Below are 26448 nucleotides of genomic sequence, written 5' to 3' on the forward strand. Positions count from 1 at the left end.
TTCAAGCAATAAACAATACACAGGATGGGATCTGATGACAAGTTTGAGCAAAGTCCAACTTTCACAATGTTGTAGCAGGTTAAAAGTTCATTTTTGACAAAATTAATAAGTTCTATTTGTTCAGTTACTGGAATATACCGGTAACTGAATGATGAAATTGTCATTTGATTCCAAAGTTAAAATGTTCTAAGTGTTATCATAAAGAAGATTTCAAGGAGACTTTTGTTACAGTAATGACAAATCCAATTTTGTCAAAATGTAAGTTGGAACATTGTGGAACTGAGAAAATTTAATATAATGTCTATAAACAATCAGAAGTCTTCAATCAATATCATTCAAGTTGAGTAAAGATTGATTTTCTTTTATTTTATATCAAAATTTTGTGTCTGATTAACACATTAGAATATTTCTCTATTTACTTTAAAGATAGACAAGAGTTTCTGTGAATGTTTTACATCATTTAGAGCACAAGAGTCACTTTACACCCTGGGGTGTAAGACGTAGTTTTCCAGCATCGGTGAAATCATCAGGAATCCCAGTCTGTTATACAAAAATAAGAGCATCTCCATTGCCGAGTGGTTAAGGTCGCTGACTAAGTATCACTTGCCCCTTACTTGTGTGGATTTGAAACCTTGATTTAAGTGTAGAATTCTTCATGTGAAGGAGCTATCCAGCTGGCTAATATTAGGTTAGTGATATAACCCAGATACTCGCCCATGCCTAAAACAATGCCTGGAGAAGAACCTTGGGTTTTACTTCGTCATCAGTTGCTTGCACTGTCATCATATGACCTTAATTGTGTTTGTATGGCTCTTGAACAAACAAAAAATGTCATGTCTTACGTTAGTTATTCCAAGTCTATTTTGTGACACTGACTCCGAGTGAAGAACACACTGCTCTACACGTTTTCTCAAGGTCTCGAAACTGTTCTCCCCGCACAGTCTATTACAGGGGTACTCTGTGGCTCTTTGGAAGAAGTTCAAATCTGGACAAAGTCGTCTGTAAAGACATTTTGATTACACTACATTATCAAAAAAATAATTATAGTTTAGTAGTTTCAATTTAAACCTTGCTTTGGAAAAGGTGGACCTAATGGTAGATGTATTTTATACAATTTAATTTTGTTTTATCTGCACAAAAATAAATGTATACAATACTTCATTGTAGTTCAATTCAACTTTTATTTACACAGCATAAATATGAAAGATGTACCTGCAGTCCTTGTCAATCTGTAACAGCATCTCATTATCCTTGAAGTATGCCCTCCATTTGCTCTCTGGGTTCGGATTTAATGGCTGAAATATGAAATAACTTTCAGTATCAGAGCAAGTATGAAGCTTTCTACCAAATTTAATGTAAAGTTGCAAAAGTTTAGCTATACCTAGTATCCTAACAAAATATTAATAATGATACTGTCTCATGATTTCTGAAACTTTTCGAGACAATGGCATTTCTTTTTTAGAAATGTTTTTAAAAGCGTTAGAAATGAGTTGCTCAAAATCTTATCCACTGGATTAGCTATTTATTGGTTAACATTTACCCCGCTGGTGACAAGTAATTCTGCCTTTGCGACCAGTGCAGACCAAGATCATGGTCTGCACTGGTCGCTATTCAGTCAGTAAATTTTCAGTAAACAGCCCTTTAAATAACAAGAGGGCCATGATGGCCCTATATCGCTCACCTGTTATCATTGCACTTGAGGACAAGAAGGTCCTCAGAAAAAATATCTAAGTCCAAAGGACAGGAACAACAAAGGGAAGAAATTTAACCAAAAAGAAAAAAAAATTCTTACAAGGTATAGATATGTCAAAATACACCTAAAAATTGGAGGTACCATCCATGTTGTACCACAGAAAAGTGGTCTCGGTTTTTCCCTACAGTCAATAATAAAAAAGTTACTAAAAATAAGCTATTTATAGTAACGTAAAAGGGAAGTAATTAAAAAAAAAAATTATTGTAAGTGAACAAAAGAAGGATCTGCCAAATAAATCTGTTGACATAAATGAAATTTCAGATCAGTATCTTCATTAGTTACGGAGATATACCCATCTTAATTTGAAATAAAGGGCGGTAACTTGACATAAAATCAGTCCATAGTTATCTACCCTGATTGGCTCAGTCCAACTTATGACAATAATAAAATTTCAAATAAGTCCTATAAGTACTTACTGATATAAATCCATTTTGATTACAATCCGGGGAGGTAATCAGATATAAAATAACTCTGGAACCTACGATTGGATCTGATTTGTCATGGAATCCAAGATTTATTGTTGTTGAAGATATTTTGGAAGTTTGTATCAAATCAAACCATAAATGAAGTCTCTATATGGCTGCAAAAGCCAAAATAGCCAATTTTTTACCTTTAAGGGGCCATAACTCTGGAACCCATGATGGAATCTGGCCAGTTCAACAAAGGAACCAAGATCTTGTGGTAACACAAGTTGTGTGCAAGTTTGGTTAAAATCAAATCATAAATGAAGCTGCTATTGTGCAGACAAGGTCAAAATAGCTAATTCTGGCCCTTTCAGGGGCCATAACTCTGGAACCCATTAAGGGATCTGGCTGATTTAAAAAAGAAACCGAGATCTTATGGTGACACAAGTTTTGTGCAAGTTTGATTAAATTCAAATCATAAATGAAGCTGCTATTGCGCAGACAAGGTCAAAATAGCTAATTCTGGCCCTTTCAGGGGCCATAACTCTGGAACCCATAACGGAATTTCGCCAGTTGAAGAAAGGAATCCAAGATCTTATGGTGATACAAGTTGTGTGCAAGTTTGGTTAAAATAAAATCATAAATGAAGCTGCTATTGTGCAGACAAGGTCAAAATAGCTAATTTTGGCCCTTTCAGGGGCCATAACTCTGGAACCCATAATGGAATCTGGCCAGTTCAAGAAAGGAACCAAGATCTTATGGTGATACAAGTTGTGTGCCAGTTTGGTAAAAATCAAACTATAAATAAAGCTGCTATTGTGCAGACAAGGTCAAAATAGCTAATTCAGACCCTTTCAGGGGCCATAACTCTGGAACCCATAACGGAATTTCGCCAGTTGAAGAAAGGAATCCAAGATCTTATGGTGATACAAGTTGTGTGCCAGTTTGGTAAAAATCAAACTATAAATAAAGCTGCTTTGTGCAGACAAGGTCAAAATAGCTAATTTTGGCCCTTTCAGGGGCCATAACTCTGGAACCCATAATGGGATCTGGCCAGTTCAAGAAAGGAACCGAGATCTTATGGTGATACAAGTTGTGTGCAAATTTGGTTAAAATAAAATCATAAATGGAACCACTATCGTGCAGACAAGAAATTGTTGACGGACGGACGCACGGACGACGGACGAAGGGTGATCACAAAAGCTCACTTTGTCACTATGTGACAGGTGAGCTAATAAATGGTACTGCCCAAACTGAATGATGGACCAGTCAATTTTAGAAATTTAGCAGGTTAAAGATTAAATTTTAACCGTTTCTAGGCAACCCAAATTGTTGAATGAAGACAAAATAGCTGTATATTAACCTTTACCCTGCTAAATTTCTAGAATGGACTAGTCCATCACTCATTTTGGGCGATACCATTTATTATTTGAAGGGGTTTTCACTGAAAATTTACTGACTGAATAGCGAACAGTGCAGACCATGATCAGACTGCACGGATGTGCAGGCTGATCTTGGTCTGCACTGGTCGCAAAGGCAAAACCAGTCGCTGCCAGCAGGCTAAGGGTTAAATTTTGTTCCAAAGCACAATTCCCAGTAGATAAATCTTTCAGTAAGTGTTTGAAAGTGTTTTAGAAAATCAACTCACATGATCCTCAAATGTAACATCTTCAACTCCCCCGTTTTCCGAGGCCTCGGTTCCCGGCTTGATTATCATCTCATCAATAAATTGTACATATGTAGCCCTGTAACAGTAACAAAGTTAATAGCATTCATTAAATGTGTGTACAGTCACATATGTTCAAAAATGCCTTCAGTGAGTCAAGTCTAACTAGTATCAGTCCCTTTTTTTGAACATTGGTAATGTCCATTTACCTCTAAATAAATGACCACATGAAAAAATGGGCCATTTTTTTTCAAAGAGCAATACCTAGTGTTCATAAACAAGTTTGACTGTATCTGTATTAGTGTATGTATCAATTTACCTTATCACTAAAAAAAACCCCACAACTTTCAGTGCTATTTTGAATACAATGGTTACCTTTCTCTTCTGGCTCTTGGAATAACAAAAAGTCTACTTGGAATAGCGGGAACAGAGGACTACCAGGCGAGAGGAAAATGTTCTCAACAATAATCTGACAGACAAAAATAAACAGTTGAAACTGCATAACCACCCTATATTAGACAGCCAGTCTGCTAAATTCCCAAGCATACCTTTTGTTCGAATTTCAACTTGTTTGAAGCAGCCACCTGCCTCATTCCTTCAGCTGGATGCTTAATACAGGTTTGACTGTAATTTTGTCTGAAGTCATTTGTCCACAGGCATGGACTCATGGGGTCAGGTAACTTTGAAGTTTATGAATAACTTTCATTTGCTAGATATTGTAAATTTGTACAAGTAAGTTATTTGAAGCATTTATCTACTTAAAAGGAAGTGAATTTGTCCCTCTACAAAGAGGTTGCCAGTCTAAACCTCATTTAATAGGTCATAACTGCAACACAAAAATGTACTCAATGAACACCAAAATCTTGGTTCCAAAATCATGCATTAAAATCTAGCCTCACCTCTGCTTTTTCAGTTCCTTGTCCCATTCTGATCTGTTCTTTGGCAGGTAATACAACAATAGCTGCAGGAAATAAACAAATAATGTCACATATTTTTACAAATAATTATCTTATGGTCATAGTAAATGCACATTTTGTTCAATTCATTATATACTGCACTGGTGAGTAGTACCATTTAATTCAGTACAGAACTGTGTAATCCTGCAAATAAAACCTTAAAAGAATTCTTCAAAAAGCCTAAAAGTTAAAAGCTATAAGTAGTTTTGAAATGAAAATATTAAATAAAACAAGAGATTGTTAAAAGAGGATGGTTAAAGCTTGTTAAAAACTTTTTTTAATGTTACTAAGTAGCTAACTACTGATACAAAAGAAAAAAAAAGGAATTTCTTAAAACAATAAATTATTCTATAACTAGAAATTGCTTTTGTAAAAAAACACATGTCTCCCCCAATGCAAAGTCCTATAGGCAAGAAGTCAATAGGGGTCAGGAGCGAAAGTCAAAGAGACACTGATGGTTGGCTGCAATAGGGATCATCTACTTGGCATGTCCAGTCATCCCGCTAAATTTCAACACTCGTGGCCTAGTGGTTCTCAAGTCACTGTTCAGGCTCCTGTGACCTTGACCTTTGATCAAGTGACCAAAAAATAGGGGTCATCTACTCTGCATGTCCAATCATCCTATTAAGTTTCAACATTCTAGGTCAAGTGGTTCTCAAGTTATTTTCTGGAAATGATTTTAAATGACCAGGCCCCTGTGACCTTGTTTTTTTAATAGACTGATCCAAAAATCAATAGGGGTCATCTACTCTGCATGTTCAATCATCCTATGAAGTTTCAACATTCTGGGTCAAGTGGTTCTCAAGTTATTGATCGGAAATTGTTTTCCATGTTCAGGCTCCTGTGACCTTGACCTTTAACAGAGTGATGCCAAAATCAATAGGGGTCATTTACTCTGCAATTTCAATCATCCTATGAAGTTTCAACATTCTGGATCAAGAGGTTCTCAAGTTATTGATCGGAAATGGTTATCAATGTTCAGGCCCCTGTGACCTTGAGCTTTAACGGAGTGACCCCCAAAACAATAGGGGTCATTTACTCTGCATGAACAATCATCCTATGAAGTTTCAACATTCTGGGTCGAAAGGTTCTCAAGTTATTGATCGGAAACGGTTTTCGATGTTCAGGCCCCTGTGACCTTGACCTTTAACAGAGTGACCCCAAAATCGATAGGGGTCATCTACTCTGCGTGATCAATCATCCTAATAAGTTTCAACATTCTGGGTCAAGTGGTTCTCAAGTTACTGACCGGAAATGGTTTTCAATGTTTAGGCCCCTGTGACCTTGACCTTTGATGGAGTGACCCCAAAAACAATAGGGGTCATCTACTCTGCAATTTCAATCATCCTATGAAGTTTCAACATTCTGGATCAAGAGGTTCTCAAGTTATTGATCGGAAATGGTTATCAATGTTCAGGCCCCTGTGACCTTGAGCTTTAACGGAGTGACCCCCAAAACAATAGGGGTCATTTACTCTGCATGAACAATCATCCTATGAAGTTTCAACATTCTGGGTCGAGAGGTTCTCAAGTTATTGATCCGAAACGGTTTTCGATGTTCAGGCCCCTGTGACCTTGACCTTTAACAGAGTGACCCCAAAATAGATAGGGGTCATCTACTCTGCGTGATCAATCATCCTAATAAGTTTCAACATTCTGGGTCAAGTGGTTCTCAAGTTACTGATCGGAAATGGTTTTCAATGTTTAGGCCCCTGTGACCTTGACCTTTGATGGAGTGACCCCAAAAACAATAGGGGTCATCTACTCTACATGACCAATCATCCTATGAAGTTTCAACATTCTGGGTCAAGTGGTTCTCTAGTTATTGATTGGAAATGGTTTTCAATGTTCAGGCCCCTGTGACCTTGACCTTTGACGGAGTGACCCCAAAAACAATAGGGATTGTCTACTCCAGCAGCCCTACAACCCTAAGAAGTTTGAAGGTTCTAGATCAAATGGTTCTTCAGTTATTGATCGGAAATGAAGTGTGACATATGGACGGACGGACAGGACAAAAACAATATAAATATTAACCCAAAAACATAATCAAATGCAAAATTAAGTTCTTTTAGAAATTAAGGTGGTTCGCGGGGTTCCTACCAAAATTTCGAAGTATGAGATATAAGACTGATATTAGGTATGTATGTACTAACATCTCCTGTCTTTCATTTGGAGAAAAAAGAAAATCGTTCCGAGTCCACATTTCCTTTGAAGAGCGCCACCTGGCGGCATATGTATTTTTCAAGGGAAATCGCCGTTTTACTGTAATAATCTCATTAAAATTAATGTTATTACATTTTTTCAAACTCAGGAATATAGCTAAATTCAATGTTATTGTGTATATGTTGCGTTTTGTAAATTATTTCATTTGGAAAATGCTTAGATAAAGAGATATCCGTAGTACGGGTGGGGAAAAATAGCGAAAATATTCAATGTATTTCATGGCCGTTTAGCCGAAATAAAATAAAACGGAACGGTCAAAGTTCTTGATTTTTAAATATATTCTTCTTTAATCATTTCTGAACCAGAAAATAAAATAAAAATAGGGGGTCTTCACGGCAGATTTTTTGCAAATTTACTTTTTATTTGTTTTGGTAATGTAAAATTTGTGACGTTGATACACAATGACGGCGTTAACGTCGCGCAAACGCTGATTTCATTATGTCTTTCATTGATATAAGCAGGACCTTCAGAGTTTACAAAAATCCTTAGAATCTTTTTTTATTTGAATATATTCACATGATGTAAATTAATGCGTATTTTGCAGTCAAGTATATTATCTAGGAATATATATCAGAGTCAGTTAAAGCTACTTGCCCACAGTTTCGGTGAAATTATTCAACATGTTCATGTTCATAAGTGGTTGGATTTTTTATGAAAATGTTTTTTTCTTGCATAACTCGCGTATCTGACTCCGTATTTAAGGGTTAGTGAAGTATTGGGGGACGGGGTGGGGTGTAGAAAAAAAACCTTATCAGTTTATCCGCTATGAATTAAAACGGAGTCACAATTCTTTATTTTCAAACATAGGTTTCTTTAATTATTCCCCGACAAAAAAATAGAAAAAAAGTGTAATTTGCAAATTTACATTGATCCGCGCCATGTGAAAACCAACATAGTGGCTTTGCGACCAGCATGGATTCAGACTCCAGGCTGTTCGCTTTCAAAGCCTATTGCAATTAGAGAAACTGTTAGCGAACAGCATGGATCCTGACTAGACTGCACGGATGCAAAACCATTATGTTGGTTTTCTCATGGCGCGGCTCATTTTAACCTTTTGTATGAAATGTTTAAGTGCAAAACTGAACGACACTCCTTATTGTTTCAATATTTCAAGTGACCAGCTAACAACGAAGATACAAGATACGAAATGTGGTGAAACTGTTTTCCAGACAAAAATGAAATACATTTTTAACGAAAAAGAAATTTTTGAAGGGTGGCTAAAACATTAATATGTTTTCTTTTTTGTTATGATATGTAACTTATTTAGAGTTTTGATTTTCATTATAATTCTAATTGTGTATTACATTTATTGCTTTTTAAACCTATATTGAATATTTTCAATAAATAAAATCATGGAATCTTAAGCAGATGATGGATAAATGAGATAATGCCTCTTACGGTAAAAATGTACTTCAGTCTGTGAACTTGAAACCGTTACTTGAATAAAGCTCATTTTGGGGCCGCTTAGTGCATTAAATTTATAACGTCAACGTGAATGCACAATGCAAACCGTATTGAGGGAAAACTTGCTTAAAAATGACACAACCAAAATAAAACTCTAACTCATTTCGCTTCAAAACATTCAGAAAATAATATAAAACAGATACAGTCGACGCAGACGATATTTTAGGATGGAAAGATGGAAGAAGGGTGGTTTAACTGAGGCTGCTCTTGCGAAAGGTTTAGAGGCATGCATTCATTGTTCAGACCCGCTGTTTCTGTCAGATGTTTTCAAGGAAACGCACTTTCGACATGGTTCACTGTTGTACATACAAAGAGTTTCGATTATAGAATTTTGGCGGCAAAATTGGGATCATTCTTATTTGATGAAGGTTTTATTCCAAAATCGAAGTATGGTATTCCAGTGCTGAATGTAATATCAAAAAAGTAACCACTATGATTTCATCTCGTGCATTTCTTTTGGTGTTTCAAAAAATTTAAAAGACGGATAAAACTAAGAAATAAAAAAAAACCACAATTTACATGTACTTTGAAAAAGTTTTCGCCAGAATGCTGAAAACACAATATTTGACTTGTATTTAGTGTAAAAGTGCATTTTGACGTAGATGCGAATAAATTCGGATATTTCAGGACTGCAAACAACTGCAACTGTAGACCTGGAACGCCTGTATAAATTACAGACCCCGGTATATAACCGGATTCAAGCAATTTGAATGAAAATTATCTTTAATGTATATATTTTGTGACCATTGTAATACTAACCCTAACCTTTTGTCAGTATATTATACATATAATACACTAAATGCATGCTGTCGTACAATAATTTGCGTATTTTTGCCGTGCGCTCCGATTGTTAATTAGTTCAGGACATGCGCAGAAGACCGCTCCAGCTGTGACAGACTGCAATGAGCAACACCGCATAAAGAATGTCCGTGACACTGAGAGCAAAGTGAACAGAAGTTACGATATGCAAGCATCAAATGGGGATTTTACATTTATGCGTTTTGAAGCGCCTTGTCAGATTTTTCTGTTGATTTTATTTTCACAGTTTTGCATATCATGGATCACAATTGTATCATAATTAAAATGAATATAGTGAAGTCTACAAGCAACCACCGACTGGATATATTCCTTAATGAATTACTGTGATCATTGCGTTGGAAATCCATGGCTTAAAAATGTACCATGAATTGATTGCAGTGAAGTCTTCATGCATTAAGTTAGCTCTAAAACTGTTTCAAAAATGGATAAAACAATTTAGCAGATGCGTATTGGTTGCACGCAATGCTAATTACGACGCCAGTATTCAGAAATCCATGTGAATGTAGGCTCTGTTCTTGCAGACAGCTAGTCTAATAGAATTTGAGACGGGCTGAAATTTTAATACCCTGACAGAAACGGCAAGGGTGTCCGTGGTCATCATTTTTAAATGACATTTTACATAATAATATAAACAAAATAATTAATGTCTTTAAGGAAATTGTTGAACTGTCAAGAAAGTATATTTCTAGATGATTTACTTAGATTGTAAATTACTTAACACTGTGAATCTATTTAGTAAAAATATTTCATTTTTGTGTCTTTTCATCATCCTGTTTATACAAAAATGTATCTTTAAAGGACATAATGAACAAAACGTTTGTGTGACGTTAACACCATAAAAGACGTATCTACGTCACAATATTTACATTACCAAAACAAATAAAAAGTAAGTTTACAAAAAATCTGCCGTGAAGACCCCCTATTTTTATTTTATTTTCTTGTTCAGAAATGATTAAAGAAGGATATTTTTGAAAATCAAGAACTTTGACCGTTCCGTTTTATTTTATTTCGGCTAAACGGCCATGAAACACATTGAATATTTTCGCCATTTTTCCCCACCCGTACTACGGATATCTCTTTATTTAAACATTTTCTAAATGAACTAATTTACAAAATGCAACATGTAAACAATAACATTGAATTTAGCTATATTCTTGAGTTTGAAAAAATGTAATAACATTGATTTTAATGCGATTATTACAGAAAAACGGCGTTTTCCCTTGAAAAATACATGTGCCGCTAGGTGGCGCTCTTCAAAGGAAATGTGGACTCGGAACGATTTTCTTTTTTCTCCAAATGAAAGACAGGAGATGTGAGTACATACAGACTTAATATCAGTCTTATATCTCATACTTCGAAATTTTGGTAGGAACCCCGCGAACCACCTTAAGGCATATTATCAATTTTTACTTTGATAGCTCACATATTTTTTACCTTCCAGCATTTTGGTCTCAGCCCTGCTTCAAAAGGACAACCTGAAAATGAATAACAATGATGGAAGGTATACTGATTGTAAAGAGATCCAGTAAAAATTAGGTCCACTGTACACCTAGCCATTGCCTTTTAAGGAAAGGAAGTGTCTAGCTGACAGGTAACAGGATGCCTTGTCTGTCCTCTAGGGTTTTTCTTGGCTTCAGCTAATCAATCTATTTAAGAATTACGTTTTTTCCATTAAATACTGAATCATACTTTAGATAATAAGTTGATTATCTACATCTGATAAATAGTTCTATCTCAAATAGTGCTGTTTATGATGCCACTCTTCTTGTTTAAAAGTGTTCCAATAATATTGTTATTGTTGTGCCATAATTTAGACAAATTTTGACAAATAGGAGTTTCAAAGATAATGTAAAGATAGAAAATTTGATATACAGAAAGCAATAAGAAATTTTAGAAAATCCCCTTTCAACATCTTTATAACATGCCTTGACAAGCAGGGTTGGCAAGTATTTCCCGGAGGCGGGAATTACCACAGGTATTTCCCGGTATTCCCGTCCCGGGAAATGATCCAAATTTCACAAAAGTGGGAAATAGTGGGAAATACTCAATATTTGAAAATTTTTGGCATGAAAATTTACTTTTTAATATAAATTAATTCAATAAATTTGCAAACATTTTAGTCACATCGATAAATTAGAAATAAACAAATGTATGAGTTCAATACATGCATATTTCACCAATTCACTACTCATTTAATCATAATAATGCTATATATTCTTCATTTTCAGCTCAGTTCATTCAGTTACAAGATAATCAAATTCATTATTAAGCATTGTATTACCAGTCAGACAAATACAGCTTCAGGCTAATAGATGTACCTATACATTGTACAGGTAACTGATTATGACAATTGAGGGGCCAACATACAAAAGGCAAATCGAGTCTCACTGCGGCTTTTATAATAACTGAGTGTATATTAGAAACAAAGACAAATAAACAACAAATGATTCTTACTACACTGGACACACAAAAGGCACTTGATGTGGTATCCCATAGTATTTTGCTACGCGGATTATATCTTGATGGAATTGTGGATGCTGACTGGCTGCTTCTCAAAGATTTGTATCAAAACATGTCCTCTGCTGTCAAATGGAAAGGACTAATGTCTAAAAATTTCCCACTTTTGCAGGGTGTAAGACAAGGAGGGGTGTTATCATCTGGTCACTATAAAAGGTACAACAATCCATTACTTATACAATTAGAACAAAACTTTGATGGTGTTAGAATAGGAACAACTAAAATTCAACATGTAACTTGTGCAGACGACCTTGCACTTGTATCTACAAAAGATAAAGAGATGAAACAGATGGTCTTACAAGTTCAAGAATATAGTAATGACACTCGGTATAGAATAAACCCAACACAAGAAACGCGTCAATGCCACGAAACCAGGTTTTCAACACTTTTCATAAGAATAAACAAGAGTGCCAGAATGTCACAATATACGCCCGTCACAGCAAATTTCTTTACTCTAGCACCTGTATTTGCAGATGTAATTTTAATTTTGTGGTTGTTTAGTAATCATTGTAATTCTTTTGTTTTTCTAAGTCCACAAAAAAACCCCTTACCAGGTAGAGATACCTTAAAATACACCTAAAATTAGAAAGTAACAACTATGTTGTACCACAGAAAAGTGGTCTTGGTTTTTCCCTACGGTCAATTATAAAAAAGTTACAATTTAAGTTATTTATAGTAACAACTAAGGGAAGTTAATCTTAAAAAAAAAAAAAAAAAAAAAAATACAAAAAAAAAAAATTGTAAGTTCACACAGAAATCCTTACCAGGTAGAGATTGGTCAAAATACACCTCAAAATTGGATGTAACATGCATGTTGTACTACAGAAAAGTGATCTCGATTTTTCCCTACGTCTAGTAATGAAAAAGTTACAATATAAGCTATTTATAGTAACAACAAAGGGAAGTAATTCTAAAGAATGGAACTGCGCAAGACACTTCGTCTCATGATGGTGTATAATTGTGCCAAGTTACATCAAAATCCCTCTATGCATGAAGAAGATATGCTCCGGACAAACTTTTCATTCTTGTATCCTTTGACCTCTGTGACCTTGACCTTAGACTTAGGGACCTGGTTCTTGCGCATGACACTCCGTCTCATGATGGTGAACAATTGTGCCAACTTTCATCAAAATCCCTCCATGCATGTAGAAGATATGCTAACCCTAACCCTAACCTAACCCTATTTTTAGTAACAATGACCTTGACCTTGACCCCAGAAACCCAAAATCAATCCCAAGCTACAACTTTATGTAAGTTTTCTATACACCAAGTTTCATCATGATAGCTCATTCCTAAGTTAAGTTATTGACCGGAAACCCTTTTTCTATTTTAAGTAACAGTGACTTTGACCTTGACCCCAGAAACCCCAAAATCAATCCCAGCCTTTGTCTTGATATAAGCTACATACATACCAAGTTTTATTCAAATATCTTTACCGAAACAAAAGTTATTGACCGGAAACCCTTTTTCTATTTTAAGTAACAGTGACCTTGACCTTGACCCCAGAAACCCCAAAATCAATCCCAGCCTTTGTCTTGATATAAGCTACATACATACCAAGTTTTATTCAAATATCTTTACCGAAACAAAAGTTATTGACCGGAAACCCTTTTTCTATTTTAAGTAACAGTGACCTTGACCTTGACCCCAGAAACCCCAAAATCAATCCCAGCCTTTGTCTTGATATAAGCTACATACGTACCAAGTTTTATTCAAATATCTTTACCGAAACAAAAGTTATTGACCGGAAACCCTTTTTCTATTTTAAGTAACAGTGACCTTGACCTTGACCCCAGAAACCCCAAAATCAATCCAAGCCTTTGTCTTGATATAAGCTACATACATACCAAGTTTTATTCAAATATCTTTACCGAAACAAAAGTTATTGACCGGAAACACCAGTTTGACGCCGTCGCCGCCGCCGCCACCGCCTCCCGCCCGCCCGACCGACATCTACCCCAATCTAATAACTCAGGTTTTCGTTGAAAACCTGGTTAAAAAAGCAGTACTATACAATATAACTCAAAAAAAACTCTAGATAATCCAAAATTACATGGCAAAACCATTGATCTGGCTGACAAAACTGTGCACCTAGGTATTACTAGACGTCAAGATGGAAAAGTAAACATCCAAGAAAGAGTCGAACGTGGAAGACGGACTGTGTATTCTTTAATGGGAGCAGGATGTCATGGGAAAACAGGGGTTTCACAACAAATAAAAGCACACTATTGGACCATGTATGTAGTCCCAAGATTTACATATGGGCTTGAAACACTACCACTTACTAAGAAAGATGAATTGACCCTGGAAAAATTTCAAATTAAAATCTTAAAGCAAATCCAGCATCTACCTGACCGTACTGCAACATCTGCAACAGCAGCTCTACTAGGAATACTTCCAGTTCAAACTGTTATTCACAAAAATCTGTTAAATCTATTTTACTCCATCTTGACCAACCCTGGCACAAAAGAATGTGATATCGCAGTCCGACAAATGGCAGTGTAATCAACTGAAGATAACAGTATGGTTTCCAGAGCAAGACGTCTGCTGATACAGTATAACCTCCCCACAGCTTATGAAATCTTATCTGATCCACCAAACAAGGAAAGATGGAAAGATATGCTAAGATATGAAAACTAACCATAGCATAGAACAGGACTGGATTAAGGATATTAGAGAGAAGTCATCATTAAAGTACCTAAACCCTCTCACCCTGAAAGTTGGAAAGATACATTCAGTATATGCAACTGTCAGACCGAACATTCATGATATTCAGAAAGCAGAGTTGGAAGTTAAATTTTTAACAGGTACATATACTCTACAGGCAAACAGAGCAAAATTTAATCAGTTCCAGGTTGATCCAACATGTGGTGTATGTAAACAAGAGGACCACGATGGTCCTGAATCGCTCACCTCTTCCCACATGACCCAGTTTTGAATATGACGTCGTTTTTTCTATTATTTGACATAGTGACCTAGTTTTTGAACTCATGTGACCCAGTTTTGAACTTGACCTAGATATTATCAAGATAAAAATTCTGACCAGTTTTCATGAAGATCCATTGAAAAATATGGTCTCTAGAGAGGTCACAAGGTTTTTCTATTATTTGACCTATGGACCTAGTTTTCGAAGGTACATGACCCTGTTTTGAACTTTACCTAGATATCATCAAGGTGAACATTCTCACTAATTTTCATGAAGATCTGATGAAAAATATGGCCTCTAGAGAGGTCACAAGGTTTTTCTATTTTTATACCTACTGGCCTAGTTTTTGACCGCACGTGACCCAGTTTCAAAACTGACCTAGATATCATCAAGGTGAACATTCAGATCAATTTTCATGAAGATCCATTGAAAAATATGGCCTCTAGAGAGGTCAAAAGATTTTAATAATTTTAGACCTACAGACCTAGTTTTTGACCGCAGTTGACCCAGTTTCAAACCTGACCTAGATATCATCAAGATGAACATTCAGACCAACTTTCATACAGATCCCATGAAAAGTATGGCCTCTAGAGTGGTCACAAGGTTTTTTTATTATTTGACCTACTGACCTAGTTTTTTAAGGCACGTGACCCAGTTTCAAACTTGACCTAGATATCATGAAGGTAAACATTCTGACCAATTTTCATGAAGATCCATTCAAGGGTATGGCCTCTAGAGAGGTCACAAGGTTTTTCTATTTTAAGACCTACTGACCTAGTTTTTGATCACAGCTGACCCAGTTTCAAATTTGACCTATATATCATCAAGATAAACATTCAGACCAACTTTCATACAGATCCCATGAAAAATATGGCCTCTAGAGAGGTCACAAGGTTTTTCTATTATTTGACCTACTGACCTAGTTTTTGACGGCACGTGACCCACTTTCAAACTTGACCTAGATATCATCAAGGTGAACATTCAGACCAATTTTCATGAAGATCTCATGAAATATATGGCCTCTAGAGAGGTCACAAGGTTTTTCTATTTTTAGACCTACTGACCTAGTTTTTGACCGCACGTGACCCAGTTTCGAACTTGACCTAGATATCATCAAGATGAACATTCAGACCAACTTTCATACAGATCCCATTAAAAATATGACCTCTAGAGAGGTCACAAGGATTTTCTATTATTTGACCTACTGACCTAGTTTTTGGCCGCAGTTGACCCAGTTTCGAACTTGACCTAGATATTATCAACAAGAACATTCAGACTAACTTTCATACAGATCTCATGAAAAATATGGCCTCTAGAGTGGTCACAAGGTTTTTCTATTATCTGACCTACTGACCTAGTTTTTGATCACACGTGACCCAGTTTCGAACTTGACCTAGATATCATCAAGGTAAACATTCTGACCAACTTTCATGAAGATCCATTAAAAAGTATGGCCTCTAGAGAGGTCACAAGGTTTTTCTATTTTTAGACCTACTGACCTAGTTTTTACCGGCACGTGACCCAGTTTCGAACTTGACCTAGATATCATCAAGATGAACATTCTGACCAACTTTCATAAAGATCCCACAAAAAATGTGACCTCTAGAGTGGTCACAAGCAAAAGTTTACGGACGCACGGACGCACTGACGCACGGACGACGGACACCGTGCGATCACAAAAGCTCACCTTGTCACTTTGTGACAGGTGAGCTAAAAACACCCAGAAACTCGTGAACACTTAATCGCAACTTGTGAAAAATACACAACAATTAGAAATCAATTTATATTAAGAACTGCTAGTATTCTTAATCAGTCAGTTAACATCATACAAACATTGACTCCAAATTTATTTACACAAATGGTATTAGATTGCTCTCATCCAGATTTTCAAAAAGTAATACCAGTCAAAGACTCTAGCATAGAGTACTTAGAACTATATTCGAGAAAATTCCTATTTGATCTACATGTTCTAAGATCAAAATTGCTTGAGGGAGTTATGTAATAAACTGATATGTATATCGGACAGTTAAATACCTGTGTAAATAGGTCCCATATAGCGTACATACAGATGATAATAGAGAATAAATTTTGGGAGGCACATGTGTATATGCTCAGTGTATATTATAAGATTTTAATATCAGGGAAACATACTACATATATATATATATATAGTAAGGCACTTATGAATAATAGTGAAACATGTATATCTACTGTATACACTAAAATATTAATATCATTGTAATATACTTAAAGTATCTATGAACTATAGTGAATTTCATCTTAACTTGAAATTAGTTACAAGCTGCGAAAGTATTAAGATTTAATAAAATAAGATTAAAATCAACCATAAGGTAATTCCTGGATAAAAAGTGTTTTCATTCTTGGATTAGATATATTATTCTGTGGTGGTCTTCGATTCGTCGACTCAGGGTTCATAATAATTTTTTTGGAAAGGATTACTACCCGCCTTCGATACTTACCAAGAGAATCTCTTGGGTGCTCCGACAAGTCAACGGAGGAAATTTCAAGACAACAACAACAACAACAACATAGTGTGAAAAGAGTATCAGTCCCAGTTATTGTGAAAAGGTGTTAATAATGTATAATTAGGCATCACAATGTGATGCTCTGATTCTCAATAGTAATAGGCATTTTTGGTAAACAAGAAAGAAAAAAAAAACAATTGAAATAAAAATTTAGGACTTGATTTTAGTACATTTAGTGCTTAAAAAGAATATTTATATTATTTGTTTTTAATTGAGAGAAATATTTCATGTTAACTGAATTACATTTGTTTAAGTCTCTGCTCATACAATGAGATGTTGACTTTTCCCCACTATTTCCCACTTTTTCCTGGGAAATACCTGTATTTCCCGCTGTCCTGGTAAAAACTAGTATTTCCCACTTTTATGCCAACCCTGTTGACAAGAGCACCGCCTGATCCTTTTGTCTCTGTATGAAAGATATATTGTCATACCCATGATTTTCTAAGTCCAAAGGGGGCCATAATTCACGCAAAAAAGCAATGTAGAGTTACAGTACTTGCTGCGCAGAGTCAGCTTTTAATGGCAAATAACTGCATAACTGAATAAAGTTTTAAAGCAATAGACTTTTAAGGAGAAGTACTGACCTAAAAGCAAAACTTAACCAAGAAATAAACTTAACCAAGAAATAAAATATTTCTAAGTCCAAAAATATATCCAAAAGCTTTTGATGGTGCTGCTTTTGGTGCACAAGTGTTGCAAGTTTTAAATAAATAGCTTTGATAGTTTAGGAGAAAAGCTGACCTAAAGATAAAACTTAGGCAATGCCGATGCCGATCAAGTGATGAGAATACTTACAAACTCATCATTTTTTTCCAAAAAATGTGATGAGCTAAAAATGACCACAATATTAATTTGTTTGTTTTTAATTAAAATGTCAATAAATATCTTCTGCAAGATATTATTGTTTCATAGAAGATCTGCATTATTTATACTTTTAAAAAAGTGTGTAGTGTGTCTATGAATATTTACTAAACTGATTGCTTGTAGACGAGAATCATTTTAAGATAAAACATTCACTTTATATAAAATCATAATTAGCAGTTAAAGCTAATTCAGCCATCATTAAATTTTCGTGTTCCCATTTTTTACCCATAAAGAAACAGTAATTTAAAACAAACACAACCTGTAGTAGTTGTGAACAGGTAAAAATTGCTGTCTTAGGCAAACAAAATATGATAAATTGCATTGCTGTTTCTTTATCTGGATGCGATCTGCTGACCAGCATTTATTGTACCACTGAGAACTGCAACATTTCGGACAACTCATCAAGATAGCGTCAATAACATACTATTCTGGGGTAGAACCGGGAAAGAAACGTAAATTAAAGCCTAACAATTGTAGTGAAAAGAAACAAGAGGGCCAAGATGGCCCTAGGTCGCTCACCTAAGAAACACTCCATAACAGTGTAAAACATGTTTGACCTAGTGATTTCATGGAAACAAATATTCTGACCAATTTTCATTAAGATTGGACCAAAAAATTGGTCTCTTGCGATAAAACAAGCATTTTCTTAGATATGACCTAGTTTTTGACCCTAGATGACCCGTGTTCAAACTCTACCTAGATTTTATCAAGGCAATCATTCTGACCAAAATTCATGAAGATCAACTGAAAAATACAGCCTCTATCACATACAGAAGTTTTTTCTTTGATTTGACCAAGTGACCTAGTTTTTGACCTCAGATGACCCATATTCAAATTCGACCTAGATTTCATTAAGGCAATCAACCTGACCAAATTTCATAAATATCAACTGAAAAAAACAGTCTCTATCGCATACACAAGATTTTTCTTTAATTTGACCTAGTGACCTGGTTTTTGACCTCAGATAACCCATATTCAAAACCGACCTAGTTTTCATCAAGGCAATCACTCTGACCAAATTTCATGAAGATCAATTGAAAAATACATCCTCTATTGCATACACAATGTTTTTCTTCGATTTGACCTAGTGACCTAGTTTTTGACCCCAGATGACCCATTTTCGAAATCAGCCTAGATTTTATCAAGGTAATCATTCTGGCTAAATTTCATGAAGATCAGTTGAAAAATACAGCCTCTATTGCATACACAAGGTTTTTCTTTGATTTGACCTAGTGACCTAGTTTTTGACCCCAGATTACCCATTTTCGAACTTGGTCTAAATTTCATCAAGGCAATCATTCTGACCAAAATTCATGAAGATCAATTGAAAAATACAGCCTCTATCGCATACACAAGGTTTTTACGTGATATGACCTAGTGACCTAGTTTTTGACCCCAGATGACCCATTTTCGAACTCGGCCTAGATTTCATCAAGGTTATCATTCTGACCAAAATTCATGAAGATCAACTGAAAAATACCGCCTCTATCGCATACACAAGGTTTTTCTTTGATTTGACCTAGTGACCTAGTTTTTGACCCGAGATGACCCATTTTCGAACTCGGCCTAGATTTCATCAAGGCAATCATTCTGACCAAAATTCATGAAGATCAGTTGAAAAATACAGCCTCGTTCGCATACACAAGGTTTTTTCTTTGATTTGACCTAGTGACCTAGTTTTTGACCCGAGATGACCCATTTTCGAACTCGGCCTAGATTTCATCAAGGTTATCATTCTGACCAATATTCATGAAGAAGAATTGAAAAATACAGCCTCTATCGTATACACAAGGTTTTTCTTTGATTTGACCTAGTGACCTAGTTTTTGACCCGAGATGACCCATTTTCAAACTCGGCTTAGATTTCATCAAGGTTATCATTCTGACCAATATTCATGAAGATCAATTGAAAAATACCACCTCTATCGCATACACAAGGTTTTTCTTTGATTTGACCTAGTGACCTAGTTTTTGACCCGAGATGACCCATTTTCGAACTCGGCCTAGATTTCATCAAAGTTATCATTCTGACCAATATTCATGAAGATTAAATGAAAAATACAGCCTCTATCGCATACACAAGGTTTTTCTTTGATTTGACCTAGTGACCTAGTTTTTGACCCGAGATGACCCATTTTCGAACTCGGCCTAGATTTCATCAAGGTTATCATTCTGACCAATATTCATGAAGATTAATTGAAAAATACAGCCTCTATCGCATACACAAGCTAAATGTTGACAGACGACGGACGACAGACGACAGACGACAGACGACGGACGACGGATGCCGGACATCGAGCGATCAGAAAAACTCACCTGAGCATTGCTCAGGTGAGCTAAAAATGTATGAAAATATGAGGGTTGACCAAACATTTAAGGAAAAATGGACTCAAAATCACACCTGGCTCATATATGATGGAGAAAAGCAACATTATGCGGTGCACTGACATTTTTTTTCCATCTAGCAGATTTTTAGGCATTGCCGGACCAAATGTCCGGCCATTTTTTCCAACTTTCCTAAAGTCTGGTATACACATTTATATTTCATTTTAATGTAGGTACATTCTGACATTTCTGGATATATGTTGGCTTTACCAAGTGGGTACAGCTGACATTGCTGGACCGAATGTTCTGCCATTCTTTTCATCTTTCATGAAGTCTGAACTAACCCTAACCTTTAGTCAGGATAATTATACATATTATACACGTATAGCCAGATATGTACAATCACAGATAGCTGAAAGGGAGATTCGCAGATTTCTCAGATTGCCGATGACAACAACTTGCAGAAACAAAACACAAAAAACACATTAAATTTGTAAAGCATAAAACCATCACTTATAGATCGTTTAGTAAATTTTCCGAAGAAAACTACCTACATGACTTAGCCTTGTCCGGTATAGATGATGCTGAAACTGTAGCAGATCCTAATCAGTGTCTAGACATAATTTACTATAGATTAAATTATGTCTTAAACAAACATGCACCACTTAAACTTAAAAGGGTTAAGCGTCTTAAGCAACCAGAATGGTATACAGATTCTATAAAGGAAACACGTAGAATGAGAGATAAGTTTCATCAAATGAAAGATTGGGATTCCTACAAAAAATGGCGTAAAAAAAACTAAATGTTTAATTACAAAAAGTAAAAAGCAGTTCTTTAATAATGCCATTAAGTCTAAGTTGGATTCAAAGCATCTATGGTCTAATCTTAAAACTCTTTCTGGTCAGTCTTCAGCTTCAGTGAAACTCCCTTCAGTTCTCAAATTCAATAATGAAGTCATAGAAGGCGACATGAATATTGCAAATGCGATGAATGTTCACTTTGTAAATATCGCGAATATTATCAATAGAGTTCCTTTTAATGAAGATAATTTCTCTGATCTTAAATCTTTTTGCGATGTGAAATTGAATTATGTGACTTTTAACATTGAACACATAACAGTACATGAAGTTAAAAGTCTTATTAACACTTTAAACACAACTAAAGCAACTGGTGGTTGATGGTATAGGACCTCGTGTTATAAAAATGTCCTCTGACTACTTAATAAATTGTATAACCAGTTTAATAAATAAATGTATTGACCAGAGTGTTTTCCCAGAAAAACTTAAAAAAGCCTGTGTACTACCTTTACATAAAACTGGCCCTCTAGACGACCCAAATAATTATAGACCTATTTCTATTTTACCGACTTTATCAAAAATATTTGAAAGGCATGTTGCTTTACAATTACAAAACTTTTTTCAGTCAACTGATATTTTGCATGCGGCTCAGTCAGGTTTCAGAAAAAAAAACACTCGTGTCACACTGCCTTAATTCACCTTGTAAATAAATGGTTGAAAGAAATAGATTCGGGTAATGTAGTCGGCAGTCTTTTTCTTGACTTCCGTAAAGCATTTGATTTGGTTGATCACGAAATTTTGCTTCAAAAATTGAAATTGTACCATTTTTCTCCCTCCTCTGTTGGCTGGTTTCGATCTTATCTTTCAAATAGAACGCAGTCTGTTAAATTAAATACTAGTGTTTCTAATGAATCATTCATAAAAACAGGAGTGCCTCAATGTTCAATTTTAGGCCCTTTATTGTTTCTCTTATACGTTAACGATTTGCCTTTACATTTGAAAAATTCTAACCTTGACATGTATGCTGATGATTCAACTTTATATGTGGCTGATCGGTCAGTTTCTCTTACTGAGACAAATTTACAGTCTGACTTACATATCATAGATAAATGGTGCGCTGCAAACAATATGGTACTTAATCCTGTAAAAACTACTTCGATGCTGATAGGTTCCCAGTATAAAATAAGACATTCTGCCTCTCTGAATCTAACAGTGAATAACTGTCGTATAAATTTTGTCACAAATCAAAAAGTTTTAGGTGTACATATCGATCAGCATTTAAAGTGGGATGTTCACATAGAAAATGTCTGCAAAAAATTATCTAACAAATTTACACTTCTACGAAAGATCTCAAAACTTCTTACACTAGAAATGAAACAAATGTTTTATAATGCCTACATCATTCCGATTATTGACTACGGTGTGATAATTTGGTGTAATGCTCCCAAAACATACTTTTCAAGAGTATCGGTGTTTCAGAAAAGTATTGCTAGATGGATATTAGCAAAACCTTTGATATCTTCTTCTGTTGCTATGTTTAAAGAACTGAAATGGCTTTCTGTCGAAAACAGACATAAATTACATATAGCTGTAATGACGTTTAAAGCTCTACATGGTTCAACCCCGGAATATATTACTCAGTTGATTACTGTTTCCGACAACAAGTCATACAATCTAAGATCTAATTCCCAAGGTTTAATTACTCATTTCAGACTCAATTCAGATTATATGAAACAATCTTTCAAATTTTTATCAATGAAAGTGTGGAATTCTATACCAGTTATTATCCGTAATGCAGCGAATGTGAACTCTTTCAAATACAGTTACAAGAAACTTTTATTTGATGAAGTCTGCACTGCATAATCATAATGCTACAGGTGCTCAGATCAAATGTGTTTTTACCTTTTGTTGTTTTTTTTTTATATTGTATTGTTTTAATATGCATTTTTTTAAAATACTTTGTACCTTGTTGAAGGCCTCATTGTAAATATGTGATTTCATTTGTATCTGCTTATGTGATTGCATAATGAGTTTACCTTCGTAAAATAAAGAAATTATTATTATTATTATTAAAATATACATCCAAAAATGTCAGCGAGCCAATTTTATGCTTTAATTCATTATTATATACTCATTCATTATAATCAGAGATGTAATCATTACAAATATACTGTACCAGAAAACGTACCTATAGAATAGATTTCATTGGGGATTTCCTAACAGAAATATGCAGAATAAGTTTGGATCTGACGGACAGTGACAATCAGTTATCACGTTGTTGGAAATGTCCTATTATTTGGAGTGAAGTCTGGTATGTATATACACATTATATTTTATTTTTATGTTCGTACATTCTGACATTTCTGGGTACATTTTGGCTTTACCATGTGGGTACATTTTGGTTTGGGTATGTTTTGACCTACTAGTTCGAGTCATAAACTTGGCCAGGTCGTAAATATTCAGCCACCCACTTTAAAGCTTTTTTTGGAGCCAGATGCTTGAGAACACATCTGTGTCATCACAAGTGCTTGCAATGCATTAGGAACAAAGTCAGTAAAAAACAACAAGTTAAGGTGAGTAGAAAAAAAGTTGTCCTGACCTAAAGTTGTGTACTCTAAACATCAAATATTTTGTCTGGCAGGTTGCATGACTTCATTGCACGCGCTTGATTATGCTAAGGCCCGAGGGATTCTTAAGATGTTATAACACGAAAAGAACATGCGCTAACGCTATTCTAGCATAAAATGTGTAAAAACCAGATAAAAGAATGTCACTAAATTTCCATGAAATGTGCAGTTAAGTCTAAGTTGCTTTTTCACATTGACATTTCCTTTTGAATTATTCATTCTGGGGCCGTAATACATTTACGCTTTGCCACAGAAAGTGCATATGTTAAAAGATTTTATAACAGCACGTAAGCGCGAGAATCTCTCTGTTAACAGTCAGGGGTGTAACTGTTTTAAGTTATGTAACCTATTTCAGTTACTTTTTCAAGCATTTTATAACCTGTATTAGTTATAAAATATAGTTAACTCAGGTAAGATATTCAAAAAAAGTCTTTTTGCTGTTCTCTCAAAGTGACCTTTAAAGTGAAATTAGTAGCAAACTGTGGTTAATCAAATTCTCTTTTGGTCTGAGCATGACCTGATAAGTAAAATGGGATATTAAGAGTTTTATAGCTTTAAAACTTTTGCGTAAAACTTTATCAGCCTTGCGTAAAAATTTTTACTGCTTAGCTGGAAAGATAAAAGGTCAAGGATTCAGGAAATAATTGCATTAGTCTCATTCAAAATGAGGAATTGGCACAGGAGGGCTTTGTAATATTTTATGATAACTGAAACAAGTTATGAAAGTTAAAGCAATAACTCAAATGGGTTATAAACTGCGATAATTTGAAACAGTTACACCCCTTACTGGTTAACACTTGTTTTCTCTCCTGTTAAAACACGCCGAAACAATAACAGCAGTTTTATGCTAGAATAAGTAATAAACAGTGACGTAAAAATTAAATTACGTCATGCCAGTGTGAGAAGGATGCGCTAATTAAAATTTCTGTTGGCAAATATTTACCACGAGGTATGCTATTGAAAATTGAATGCAGTTTGTTGAAAAAAGAACAATTTTGGCTGTAGCATTGATTTATTTCCAAGAAAATGTTGAAAATATAACCAACTTTAGGTTTAAAAAGTGGCCAAATATTTACAACCTTTAGAAGGTAAAATGTAGAGCTTAACCTGTCCGATATATTTAAGGCTCGGTTTTATCGTTTATTAAATTGTAAAAGGCTATTAATGAAAACAATCAATGTTGCTTGTATTAAAGCACATATGGTAGAAATTTTGTATGAAAAGCTGCAAAAAATGGCCGAATTTACGACTTGAACCAGTACAACCAAAGTTTTGCAGCCTGGGCTGTGCATTGTCTAAATAATGAGACCTCGGGTTGACTGATTTTACGTTTTGATATTTTATGTTGTCTACTGACCAGTCAAAAAATAAAACGATATTCCACTCCGAGTACAATTATTTGCACTATAGGGCTGTGCACAGAGGTGATGAAATTATAAGTTTGTCTAATGTGCATATGAATAATCAACGCGTTTATTCACATATTTAAACCTCAACCTGTATTAATTTTTGGCCAAATATACGTCCCTAATTGTTCTCAAAACTTACCATTAAAAACATTTTTTCGTAGTTTTTTGAAATCGATCACTTCCGCATCAAGAACCGCCCTGAACTCCTCCACTCTGAAATGACAACGAAAACATATGCATGTAATAGTTGCATAACCTCAAGAATGACCTAAATCAAGCTCTCAAATACAAAACAAGGTTTTAAAGTAGCGTTATTTGAAATATTTCAGTTAATTACCGTGCTTTGTAGGAGGACATTTTTCACCGGATGTTTACTATCCGGTCAAATGGTAGATTATTTACCCAAATCATCCCAAATTAGGCGACATTCTAGTTAACTATTACAAAGATGTTCAACCACCATATACTACAGACATATGTGTGCGCACGCGCGCGTGCGTGCGTGTGTGTGTGTGTGTGTTCGGGTTTAACGTCTTTTCAACAATTTTTCAGTCATATAAACGCCGGTGTCTACTTATAGCAGTGAGCACAATGCCCAACTTTATAATGCTGCCTCACTGGAATATCACACCGCAGACACGTGGCATAATAGCCTACCCCACCCAGTCACATTATACTGACACCGGGCAGATCAGTCCTAGCACTATCCTCTTAATGCTGAGCGCCAAGCGAGGAAGCTACTAGTACCATTTCTTACGTCTTTGGTATGACGCAGCTGGGGATCGAACCCACGACCTCCCGCACTCGAAGCGGACACGTACTCTACCACTAGGCTACAGAGGCGGTTAGATATATCAATGACTCAAATAATAACCCTACCAGGTATTTAACTGTGCACCTGTATGGTGCCAGTTAAAAGAAAACTATGAGCTAACTGTGTGGTTAAAAACTTAGCAATAATTAAGTCATTTCAATTAAACAAAAAAGTGGAAAACCACGTCATAAACAACAATGTTGCAGGCTCGGTTTGATTGAAACTGTTCACGGACGGTAGTGAAAGTGCAAGCTACCGTCCACGCCCTCCAGACCCGGGTTGAGAAGAACTCAACATTTACACATGCTATAAGTAAAAGAATGTACCTTAGAGACATCCG

At 35.4% G+C, this 26448-nt stretch overlaps 1 protein-coding gene across 1 annotated transcript in view; it reads right to left on the reverse strand.

Moving 5' to 3' along the window:
• The window catches only part of LOC123557443 (TBC1 domain family member 13-like), a 37700-nt gene extending 12017 nt beyond the window's left edge, over window positions 1–25683 (reverse strand). Inside the window, exons 1-7 of the mRNA XM_053525583.1 lie at window positions 25632–25683; window positions 25434–25507; window positions 10719–10759; window positions 4723–4784; window positions 3806–3902; window positions 1213–1295; window positions 843–999 (exon numbers count right to left, since the gene is read on the reverse strand). Of these exons, the coding sequence (XP_053381558.1) occupies window positions 843–999; window positions 1213–1295; window positions 3806–3902; window positions 4723–4784; window positions 10719–10759; window positions 25434–25507; window positions 25632–25651 (534 nt within the window). The 5' untranslated portion in view covers window positions 25652–25683. The remainder of the gene's footprint in view (window positions 1–842; window positions 1000–1212; window positions 1296–3805; window positions 3903–4722; window positions 4785–10718; window positions 10760–25433; window positions 25508–25631) is intronic.
• Between the last annotated feature and the right edge of the window lie 765 nt (window positions 25684–26448).

Source organism: Mercenaria mercenaria, chromosome 15 (genome assembly GCF_021730395.1).
Source record: "Mercenaria mercenaria strain notata chromosome 15, MADL_Memer_1, whole genome shotgun sequence".
In the NCBI taxonomy this organism is placed as follows: Eukaryota; Metazoa; Mollusca; class Bivalvia; order Venerida; family Veneridae; genus Mercenaria; species Mercenaria mercenaria.